General features: G+C 41.9%; 1 protein-coding gene across 1 annotated transcript in view; it reads right to left on the bottom strand.

Moving 5' to 3' along the window:
• map1aa (microtubule-associated protein 1Aa) overlaps positions 1-12305 on the bottom strand; it is a 61092-nt gene that overhangs the window by 47183 nt on the left and 1604 nt on the right. Inside the window, exon 2 of the mRNA XM_049593216.1 lies at positions 10848-10949. Within this exon, the coding sequence (XP_049449173.1) occupies positions 10848-10949 (102 nt within the window). The remainder of the gene's footprint in view (positions 1-10847; positions 10950-12305) is intronic.

Genomic DNA, 12305 nt, shown 5'->3' with positions numbered 1-12305 from the left:
AGGACACAGTCTGCAGCGAACGCTGAGACACTGAGGACTAATGGACGTACAGTGATGGATGCGCTCATTATCTATGCGTCATAATGTTTCCATTTCATCATGACGTCAATACTGCTCCTCAGGAGATCTGTGGGCGTCCTCAGGGAGATAAAAGGAGGCCGCAGGGGGTTTTAATTGACAAGAGGTCGAGATTTTAGGCGAGGAAGAAGAGAAGTGTTTCACTGTTTGCCACTAGAATTACATTTTTATGTTTTCATTTGTTTTGTGTATATAAACGAACTTTGATTAGCTATGTGGCAATCACTTTGTCAGCAATAATGTATTTTAAATTCTGTGAGAACCTCAGTGGCGCCCCCAGATTTTTGACCAAATATTGGCCGTGTCGACTGGTTAGATTCTTGTCTCTCCATTAGTCACTCACTCTACAGCAGGAAATGGCATTTCAAAGTAAAAGCTCTGTGCTGGAAATTCACTTTACTTGAAAATAAAGTGGGTTTTAATAATATTTATTATATTATATTATATTATATATTTATTAGATATAATATTTATTAGTTTTAATTTAGTCATTTTTATCCTTCATAGATTAAGTTGACAAAAATTTAAAATGTTGTATTCAACAAAAAATCCTGACATTTTAGTCGACTTTGATTCATTATGTTTTCTATATGTTTCTTTAAACTAATCCAGTGAGGTTAATTCATAAATCAGAAATTAGAATCAAGGTGACAGGTTGGATAGAAATTTCATTTAGACAATTTTTTGTACAACTACAAATACTTTCTACACACTTACAAACTATCACTTCTCCAGTATCAACAGCTGTCGCTGCTCCGCTCTGACTGTTTCTACTGGCTACTGAAACATCCTGGTGTGGACTATTTACTGAAGTTAGTAGCCAGTCGCTCATGTGGCATCTGAAGATAATTACAAATACGGCTGTTCTCAGCTCTCTGCGTCTGATAGTCCACCACGAACATTTTTGTCTCGTCTTGTCAACGAAAAATTAAACATAGATTTCGTCTTAGTTTTGTTTGTTTTTTTAATCAAGATCTATCTTTAGCTTGTTGTCATCTCGTTTTCATCATGGAAAAAGGTCGTTGAAAATTTTTGTCATAGTTTTTGTCAATGAAATTAACACCACTTGCGGTCCATTGAGGATGGACTCGCAACCCACTATTGGATCGCGACCCACCAGCTGGGAACCACTGTTTTAGATTACTGTTCCATGAAGTCTGTCTTATCTATTTCTAATAAAATTAGCAAGCTACTACATTTCCCATAATGCCCTTCAAACTTACTCAATCACGGGATGTAATGTGCAATGGATACTAATAGTGACTGAGCATAAGAGAGGAATAAAGTTGGATTTATACTTCTGCGTCAAATCAGTGCCGCACCTATGGCATAGGGTCTGCACTGATGCAGACCCTATGCCATAGCCGTAGCCTGACGTGCACCTCCTCAGAAATGTACAGTAACTACATGTCGCAGCGACACAGACCTCCTGTCTGTTTCTGTAAGCTGAATCCATTTCCCTCAGTGGAAACAAAACTTTTTTTTTAACTTTAATTTTACAGATAAACAGAAGACAATAAAGCCTCCCCAAAAATAGCATTTTAAGTCCTGTGTGTGATTTATCCTGGCTTCATATGAGCAGAGGAAATCTCCGCTGGTAGCTAGGCTAATTTATACAATGCAAAATGCCATAGGCTTGTGCTAATAACATTAGCATGTAGTATTTGTTTGGAAAATGTGTCCAGATAAAGAGATAAAGTGAATGCTGCGAGTTATAGTGAAGCTGATTTGTGTACTTGTGTTTGAAACTGTCACTTTTGTGTTTTGGGTGTGCTTTGAACCAACTAAACTTTACAGCACTTCACAGAAACCCAACTGACATCTAGTGTTTTGGAGGTGTAACTGCAGAGTGACAAAGATACACCTCTGCACAAAATGCTCACAAAGGCATAGGCCATGCGTGTAGGCTACCGCGTAGGGTCAGCTGATGCACAAGTATAAATCTGCCTCTGGCCTTTGATTCTGAAGGATCAACACTAAACATGGACTCTATCTTTGATGTTAAAACATTTTTTTTAATCAGATCTGTATTAAATGTTTTTTTCCATCTGTTCTGCTCTCCTCACACTCTCCCCCCATGCCTCAGTCAGACAACATCAGCCACCCCGTCTCAGCTCTTTAACCCCTCATGTCTAACCCGCATTGCCTCGTCCCTGCGCTGTAGATCAGTCCTGGGGCAGATCAGTGTGTGTTTGTACACACCAGATCTACTGAGGCAGAACAAGGCCTTAAGGAAAGCTGTGAGACTCGAGGGCACTGGCTGTCCTTTAGCACATATGCCACCCATCAGGGAGGTCACTGCCATTTTGGCTCACTGAGCTCCTCCACCAGAGGGCTCGAGTCTGGCTGCCATCGGATGGCGTTATTTTCCTGCAACACACATTTTTACTCCACTGAGATGTCACTATGGCTTATAGAGTAATTCCTCTGAATACAGAGCAGCCGATCCCAGGAAGGTTTTTTTAGCAGAGCTGATGAAAAAGACTCTGATTGTCTGTCCTGCGTCTAAATCTGTGTTTCTGCTGATGAGCCTGACAGCTCCTTCTATTTTAAGATCTACTCACAAATTTAGACTCATAAGATGAACGCTGCTGTCTCAGACTATTCCTCAACCATTTACAGATGCTGATAAACAACAGACCTTTGACTGTTTGATCACCCTGCCTTCGTGGTTTTGCAGTTTTTTTCTCTGTGTTCTGTCAGCCATGATGACTGTGCACTCCTCCACCAGCAGCGTATTAGTATTCAAGGCTCGGACAAGGAGGAGCTGTAGTATTACTGGCAGCCGAGCCAATCCTGCAAACACCTTGTGTGTGCTGTGAGAGGCTTTCCTGAAAAGTAAGGACGAATCCGAGGTGTGAATCTCTAAACCCCTCGGAGCGTTACGCCGCTGGAGGACGGTTCAAAAGGACTGACCTTCGATTTGACAGTGCTGATTCTTCTGAATAGACGTTTTCACTGACTGGATCTGATCAATTTTCCAATGTGACCTTTACATGTCAGGAAGCGACACAGACCCAGAGTTGTCTCATCCCACCTCATGTGACCTTGTGAACTTTCCTGTGGGTTTAATCCAGCTCCAGTCAGGCTTGTCTCTGATATAAAAACCAGTGCGGCATAAAAACATTTCTTGGAAGAGCAGGATGAAACGTTTTAATAGCCATGACAAGCATCTTTTTATTGGCCACTCTCACCACACAGTATCTCACTCAGCTTCTCGTGGCGCCTTCACGTCCACTATTTCCACAATTACCTCCTCCTCACTCAGTGCACCTTCGCCCCCGCCTGCTGCCACAGAAAAATGATTACTGTCTTGGTTCATTCATTTCCACTCAAACAGACTCGCTGTAATCTGGAAACACAACCTGAGGAAGCTGCTCTACAAATCATTCATCATCATTAGTAATTTCCCCCAAACTGCAAATTTTTGAGGATGCTTTATGTTCTTATTACTGATGATGTTTTATGTGTTTGTTGTGCTGCTGTTAGTGATGGGCAGAACGATTTCTTTGTCAGTATTGGATCCTTTGAGTTGATAAATTTATATTTCGGCTGTCAAGTGATTAAAAAAATGTATCTAATTGAAAACATGCTTTGTGATTAATTAATCTAAATTAATTGCATACGTCAATTTTTGCTGTGAAAGTGTTTAAAAAATCTCAATTCAAATGAATGTCAGATGTGCCGTAGTAAAGCTGCTGGATGTTGGACACAGTTGTCCCCCTGTCCTCGACCACCCAAACTGGTCTGCAGTGACTCAGTCACAGGTAGACTGACTCAGCCTGAACACCTGGTCCAGAGTGGCGTGACGAGGCTGGCTGCTAGCGTTAGCATCAGAGGGTGTGCCAGCTCAGACCTCCAGGTTTGTTATTAAATGCTTTGTGTTGAGGTGATATTTCAGGCTTGCAGTACACCGATGGTACAAAAATTCCTTCCTGCAGAATCTGCAGAGAACACTGCTCCTATCAACAGCTCCATTTTGGCGTTTTTTTTAAATGTAAATGTTCCATTCATGGGGCCGAGCAGCGTCGTCTCGTCTGCCTCCATCATGTGACAAAGACACTGTGGCCTTCAATGTCGCACCGGGCCAAAGGCCTTAAACTTTGCCACGTTGAATACTTGAATTTGAGAAAAAAGGGGCCTGAAACATCCTTGTAGAAGCCCTTGACTTGGAGGTTTAATAAGGTGTGTGAACCCTGATGTTCTTCCTCTGTGCCATAGAACTCTATTGTTGTCCAAAAACTACTGAAAGCTAACCTGATCTCACAGAAATAAGTAAAATGACAAAGACCTCTTGCTCTTGACACATTTACGTACCAGCACTACAGAAATGATGCTAACTGAAAGTCAATTAGAATCACTTAATGACATAGTTTTGTCCTGTAGGAAACAAAGAAGCTATAATATTTATCTAAACTTAACCAAGTAGTTTTGGTGTCTAAACCCCACCGTGCCGCCACCACATAACGCACACATTGTAGTTTATTTTGACTCACAAAGACCGTCCTGCTGACACAAATATTCACTGGAGCACCAAATGTTGATCAATCCACCGCTGAAAATAGTCCCCAACAAAGTCACTATGTCCTCCTGTTTGTTTGATCAAAAACCACAGTGAGCAGCTGTTTGAGGAAATTACTGAGACGTTTTATAAAATGAAGCTTTATATTTGTGTTTTTAAAGATTAAGTCATCAGTATTAACCAATGGTCCTGAAGCTGAGAGCCACAAACAAGAAGTCAGACAGTACTGACAGACGGACTAACTCGTTGCTGGTTTTTCATCTCTTCAAATAAAAGTCAGAAACTCAGACTTCCAGACCGAGAGCTTTGCTGCTGCCATTTTGGCCGAGGCAGATTCTTGATGTTTGACTGTTTGAAGTCTGAGCCTCGGGCAACGTGGCCTTTTGAATCCGAATCTCACTCTCAGGGGGCTCAGGGTTTTTTTTTTATTTTTCGTCCTAACTGCACATATTCTCTCGTCCTGTACGCGCCTCAACGTCCCCTCTTCAGTCTATTTAATTTTGACATAAAGACTTTTCTCTGGTTCCTGCTGCTGTTTTAAACAACAAAAGACTCCCTGGTTTTTAAAGATAAAACAAGAAGACTGATGACTTAAATGTTCACTCAGGAGAAATTACACAGCAGTGTTTCAGTCTGTTGTCTCGTATTCCTTCACGACAGAGAGTTCAGCCACTTAAACATGTTTAAGTGTTACAGTACCTGCTGCCCCCAGCCCTGTGGGGGAGAGGCAGCTGCACCTCCAGGTGATAACATGACGTCATCGTGTTGTCAGCCTTAAAAGGGTCTATAATTCTTATTATAACATAACAATACCTGTGATATAACAAAGAATGGATAAAATCCAGTGCAGAGTGGATCCTGTAATGTGCTATAATACAACTTTCCGGAACACAACACACAGATAATCTCTTACAGCATATTCAATTACTTAGATGGGAGGATGGACGTCTAGACAAATCCTGCAAATATCTGAAATACAATCTATAGCTCTGAGTGTGTGTGTGTGTGTGTGTGTGTGTGTGTGTGTGTGTGTGTGTGTGTGTGTATTGCTGATGGCTGCAGCAGTCTGTTGGTGATCCTGAGGGACATACTGTGTTTGCTTTATGCTGCTGCACACGTCTCTGTACGTCCATGTGCTGCTTCTGTCTCTCTGTGTTTACCCGCAGAGTTTACTGCAGAGGCTTTCAAGACTGGAGCTGGATAAGATTTCAGTCTGTGTGAGCGGTGAGGCAGAGTGAACAGCAATCAAAGACAAAGAGAGAGTGATCAATAGCATCTGTGCACTACAGACACTACAATAACGCCATAACTGCAATCTATGTACAGCAGGTCAGTAATGAGATTTACAGCTTATTCCCTCCTCACTCTTCATTTATACATGACACATACAGTGAGTGTATTTCTGACATAAGAACAACGCTGCCTGAAGCGTTTAAGAACGCTTTTAGCGTTTTTAGCTTCTGTAGTGAGAGACCACATATTGTAGTTTTTCCGGCCCAGTCACCTTGTTCATTTCTGCAAAGCACAGAAATGAAAATTTGTACATTTCATACGTATCAAATAATTCTTTCAAAAGTGACGTAGCGTATGAGCTGACATGAAGCGGAGGTGATAATCGATGTTACCTAGGCAAGAAGCCTGCCAAGCTGCAGACCACTGTTAGCGACCAACAAACAACAAGACTTCTTGTTTTTAAGCACGTCATCGCTGCATGTTCAGCTGCTTTTTAGATACCAAAACTGAGTGCTTCATGGCGACCTGTTGTTGCGTTTCCACCGGGGATAGTGTCACTAAAAGCAGTTGCTTTTTGCTGAGATATTACTGTGTGTTCTGCTGAAGATAGCGCCACAAAAAGATACTGTATCGCTGCATTTCCTGCCAGCAATAGTGCCATGAAAAGTGGTGATTTTTATGAGACATTGATGCGTTTCTTGTTTCTGTTTTTTTATTGAGATTTTGCTGTGTATTCAGAAGCCTTTTAGCCAGCAAATGTGCGTGGTTTTTAGCAGCCCATTGTTGTGTTTCCACCGGGGATAGTTTCATGAAAAGTGATTTTTGATTTTGATTTTTGTGTTTTGCTGTGACATTGTTGTGTTTCCTACTGAAGATAGTGCCAGAAAAGCAGTTGTATTTTACAGTGCGTATCACTGCGTTTCTTGCTGATTGCTGCATTTCCTGCCAGAGATAGTGCCATGACAGGTGGTTGCTTTTTATGAGACATTGCTGTGTTTCTTGTTTCTGTTTTTTTTTACTGGAATTTCGTTGTGTGTTCTGAAGCTTTTTAGCCACCAAATGTGAGTGTTTTTTAGTGACCCGTTTTTGTGTTTCCAAGTATAGTGCCATGAAAGCAGTTGTTGTTTGCTGACATATCGCTGCATTTCCTATTGATGGTTGTGTTTCCTGCCAGGGATAATGTCATGAAAAGTGATTGTTTTTTGCTGAGACATTGCTGGGTGTCCTGCTGAAGATGGTGCCATGAAAGATATCGCTGCATTTCCTGTTGACCCCTGCATTTCCTGCTAGGGATAGTGCTATGAAAAGTGTTGTTTTTTTATAAGACATTGCTGGGTTTCTTGTTTCTGTTTTTGTTTGTGTGTTTAGAAGCTTATTAGCCACCAAACGTGTTTTTGTAACCCAATTTATTGTATTGTCCTTGCTTTTTTTTTAATGGAGACATCGCTGTGTTTCCAGCAGGGATTGTGCCACCAAAAGTGGGTATTTTAAGTCAAAACCTGATCTTCTCCTTACTGTAACCAAGTGGTTTTTGTGCCTAAACTGGTTAACCACAGCACTGCTGAAACCTGAAGTTCCAATGTATCTGCGACATGATAACGTTCAGAAGAAATGAACAACCAATGCCAACATTCATTCTGGCGATTGGATTGACTTCTACATACATACTGTGCATACATGTTTTTTTAACATATAAGCTTCTATTCAAGTACATTGTCCATTTCTGTTTTAGTTTAACTTAAGATGTAATTATTTGGATACAGAGATGTACCATGAGTAAAACTTGTTCCTCTCATTCTGCCACACTGTTGTCAAAGCGACACTTTATATGTGAAATGTCTTTGTCATGCGAGAGCCTGGTAAGCCTGCACATGGACAGGAAATGGGTTTCTCTCACAGTACTCTCTCAAGCACAGTTATCGAGCTCCGAGTTTATATGAGCTCAAAGAAATGATGTTACTGCAGAGAGCCAACAGTAACCAGGTTACTTAAATGCATGAACATTTTAGATGCTATTTTTGGCTGCAAAGAGCTTTGTCTTAGCTGCAAAGAGGTAATTTTACTGTACAATAATTACGACTACAACCAAGCAGCGTGGACAATTTATGAATGAAAACAGATGTGTAGAAATTAGCTTTTTTGTCTACACCATTTTTACATCAATTATTGCAACCAGGAAGATTCATGTGGTGGCAATCTTTGGCAATCTGTAACCAAAATGATAATATAGCTTCTGCATGTCCAGAGAATGTTGCACAAGGTATAAATGCATGCATCCAGAAAAAAGATTGGCTCGGCAGAGGCAGAGGCAGAGGCAGAGGCAGAGGCAGGGTTAACAGGAGAAATATTCTGTTTGTCAGTCTGTCTGCTCAGGCTGCAGCTCAGATGATGCTCTCTGCCAGCCATCACTGAGTCTCCAGCAGCACTGAACCTTTTTTCTGTGCTTCAGTAAAAATCCCCACATCAGGAGGGAGAGAAATACAGCAGCAGCAGCAGCATGAGGAGAGAGATGAGGAAGGAAAAGAGTGTGCTGACTGAGAGGAAGAGGAGAAAGGGTGAATCTGTGACCGAGGTGAGACAGAAGAAAAGTACGAAAATTCTGGTGATAATTGTTTCTTAACAGAAAAGAACATTTAATGGAGGATGTTGAATTATTCATGCAGGAAAGCTTGAATACAGCCAGAGTCAAAACAAAGACTCTGATGGCTTTTACATGAGACAGATGGTAGAAAGGTGATAAAAGTGTTAAATATTCCAGCTGAAAAGCACCAATCCACAAATGTGTTGCTGTGTGGTGTTAACAGGAGTGTGTGATCCAGAGGAGGCGCTGCATCCTGAGTGGATGATGCCAGTGAGACGATGATGTAATGTGAAATCATGCAGAGCTGGGTCGATCTAAGAAGCATCAAATAACATGCAAACCACAAATGGCAAAAGTTTGACCTCTGGCCCGACATTAAAGGTTGCAGCTTGCATTTCAAATTAAATTTCCAAAGTCAGTCATGTTCAAAAATCCAAAATAAACCTTTGAATTAGATGAGACAGCATGTAAATTACACAGCTTTGGGATGACTGGGAGAAACGTTTCTCGTCTTATGGTCGAAGCTGACTGGCTCCCCACACTTTCAGCACCGGCATCAGGCAAACATATCCCACACTAGTGTCATTATTGCTGAGCTTTATGTCTCGTCCACATGTACACAGATTTATGGGTTTTCTTCCCCCTTTATCTTTCAAAAAACGTAAAAACACTTGACGCTCTGCCATGAGATCACCAAACTACTGAAGGTAAAAGTATCTCAGTGAAAGTGGAAGTCACCACTGGTGGATCCACCGTGAGCATTTTAGTATGTTAGTCTGACCGAGCATGCACCTGGGTCAAGCAACATTGTAGGTGTGTTTGATTTGGGTCGCTAAGCGCGCTCATCAGGTGGAGCAACAAATGAGTAATGAGTAAGATAGAGGCAACCACACGAAATGTCACCTCATTTGTGACGCCACACAAATGAGATAACAGCACACCCTCGATGTCACAAGCCAAAAACCCAGTTTCCCCGTAAGAATATGAGAAGTGTCCAAAAATCTTCACCCCTGACGAAGTTTTACAAGGGGTCTGTTTTCAGCAGTGTTAATTTCATTGATGAAAACTATGACGAATATTATTGGTCAACAACCTTTTCTTTACAAGACAAAAAGGAGACGATGACGAGCTAAAAAAAGATCTTGATAATAAAAACTAGGTGAAATCTATGTTTTATTTTTGTTGACGAGACGAGATGTGCACTGAACTGAACTGTCAATCAGAGTGATGTCACTCACGCACTAACTGAACGTGCTGAAGTGGCTGAAACAAAGCAACAAGGGCCAACATGGGCCAATGGTGTACGACACACCACAAAAACTACAGCGACAGATGCTCACTGACGGCCCAACGTTGAAAAACGGTCCTTACAAAACATGGACGCTGGCCGTGAACATGGCAACTGTGTCAGTTTAAAAGTAGCAATGATGTAAGATAGGGCCCGTGTTCGTTTACTAGTCAGGGAGGAAGAAACAATGCTATGTGTTGCATTATGGGAAATGACCCAAAGATATCAGAGCCTCTGTTACTTCAATCTTGAACATTCTTTTTTTAAATCTTTCCCTCATAAGTCCCTTAACCTTATGAAAGTGTGACACTAAATAGCTGGAGTGTGCCTTTAAGATGGATTTCTATCATCAGTTAATTATGAAATGAGTAGACTCTGTTTGTAATTTGTGATAACTGTATATTACAATCATACTCACAGCCCTGATGTCAACAAACAGCTTATTTCTTCTCTTTATGTAACTGTAGCAGCCAAAGAAGTGTGTGGGAGGAGAGATGTGCACCAAGATCTAAGTGCTTTTTAAAATCCTTCCTCAGCGAACACTCGGTTCCATTTATTCAGCCGATGCATCTCCTCTTCTGAGTTTGACCCCACCGAGCTACAGTAAACGCTGAATAGTTATTATAAATGCAGTTCACACAAGCGTTTTCTTTGTGAATACTACAGCGAGCAGCGCCCCACAGGGCAGTCACATTCACATTAACACTGGCTCCATTCACCACTCAGGGCCTGATCTTATATTCCCCCAGCACATAGTGCTCACATACAGCCCTTACTGATTCCCACCCTGACATGCAGTCTGCATATGAGAGCCTGATCAATACAGGCTGCATCGTCTCGAGCTCCCCCCGGAACCGTCTCATGCATGTGAGGAAAAAGAGGACAAAGGAGGTGCAGAGGAGAGAGGACGCGTTGTCAGACTGAATGCAATCTGATCCGCTCTGCAGACGCAGCTGCAGACATGGGCGATAAGATGATGGGCAGGTAGCAACACAATAAATCCCTCCAGCTTGACTCTGATAGAGCTGGCAGCTATTGTCACCAAGCAATAAACGGAGATCATGGACACGTTTCACACAAATATAAAGTACAGTAACTGCTGACAGACATGTTTTCATACAGTAACTGAATGAATTAAATCTGACCTTTGACCTGTGAAGAAAACTGAGCAGTGTGTCGGGTCTCAAACAGCTGCAGCTCCTTGTTCAGGTCACAAACAGTCAGATCGACGTTCCAGGAACGCAAACCTGTTTAAAAACAGAAAAACATGAATAACGTTCATTGATGGAGGAACATACTGTGAAGCATTTAACTCAAGTGTCTGACAGAGCTTCTGTGACAGCTCCTTTGTCTTCAGAGATTCAGCTGACTGACATCTACAGCCTGACAGTGAAGCATTTCTGTTTATTCTTTATTCAGATCAGTTGCCACAAAGGTAGCAGTGCTCCTCCTGAGGTAAACAAACAAGTCAAACAGAGTACAAAATATGTAACACTTACTTTTACACTAATATTTAAAATGACCTTTATAGCTGATTGTACATGATTGAAATGAAGTAAATTAGACTAATATCTTGTTTTTTCTTTTTTTTTGTCTTGAAGAAAACTCAGCTTTAAAGATACAGTTACGCAGGCGATAGCCGTGACCAAGGGCACAACATGTCCTCACTCCAACCTCGTCACATATCAACGTTTGGTCAAGGACAGTCCACATCAAGATAGGGATGGAAGGTACCCTGGGTGTGTTGCTCATCCAGCATTTGTACATGGGGCCCATGTGGGTTGTAAATGAGCTGAAAATGGGCCCCAAAAATGGGATTGTCCACAGGTTCCATAATGGTGCCATGCCAGTTGCCCACATGAGTGGTTTTAGTCAAGTAGGCTCAAGATAAGATGTTCACTTTGGGCCCATACCCACTTGGTGCCCAGGTGGCCCTAGAATAACCCATGTGGGGCCCACTTAGGCAAAACCACCCATGTGGGCAATTGGCATGGAGCCATTATGGAATCAATGGACAATCCTATATAGGGGCCTATTTTCAAAGCTCATTTACTACCCACATTGGCCCCACATACAAATGCTGACTGGGTGGTTGTTGACGTTCTGGGACGCTGTGTCAACTTCAGCCTGTTACATGCGTTGTCTGTTTACACTTCTGTTTCCACAGGAAATGTACAGTTTGCATACAGTCTCTTTCAAAATAAAAGCCAAACCCCGTGAATTGATGTTTTTTTCCTTCAACAACAAACACATGGTTGGGTTTTTTGTCCTAAACCCAACCATGTTTGTTGTTGAGGGGAAAAAACGTCAATGAATGTCAAGTGAACACCGGCCTGCTGTGTGAAAGTCACTGGTTGTAGGACCCCACCACCCCTTCTGCCTGCCACACTTTGACCTCCGCCACTGTAACTTTCATTGTTGTCTCACCACATGTCCCCTTAACACCGTCTATCTGCGTATCGTGCCAATGTGAGAGGACGGCTTTTTCCATTCGTGTCTGACTGACCAAGCACCAGATTTCAATGACATTATGTTCTTGGGTTTTCCGTCAGTGCGTCCACTTGTGTGAATATCTCAAGAACGCTTTGAGGCAATTTCCTCAA

Source organism: Epinephelus fuscoguttatus, linkage group LG2, assembly GCF_011397635.1.
Source record: "Epinephelus fuscoguttatus linkage group LG2, E.fuscoguttatus.final_Chr_v1".
NCBI classification, from domain to species: Eukaryota; Metazoa; Chordata; class Actinopteri; order Perciformes; family Serranidae; genus Epinephelus; species Epinephelus fuscoguttatus.
Note: the sequence above shows the minus strand (reverse complement) of the source record. Positions and strands in the feature narration are given on the sequence as shown.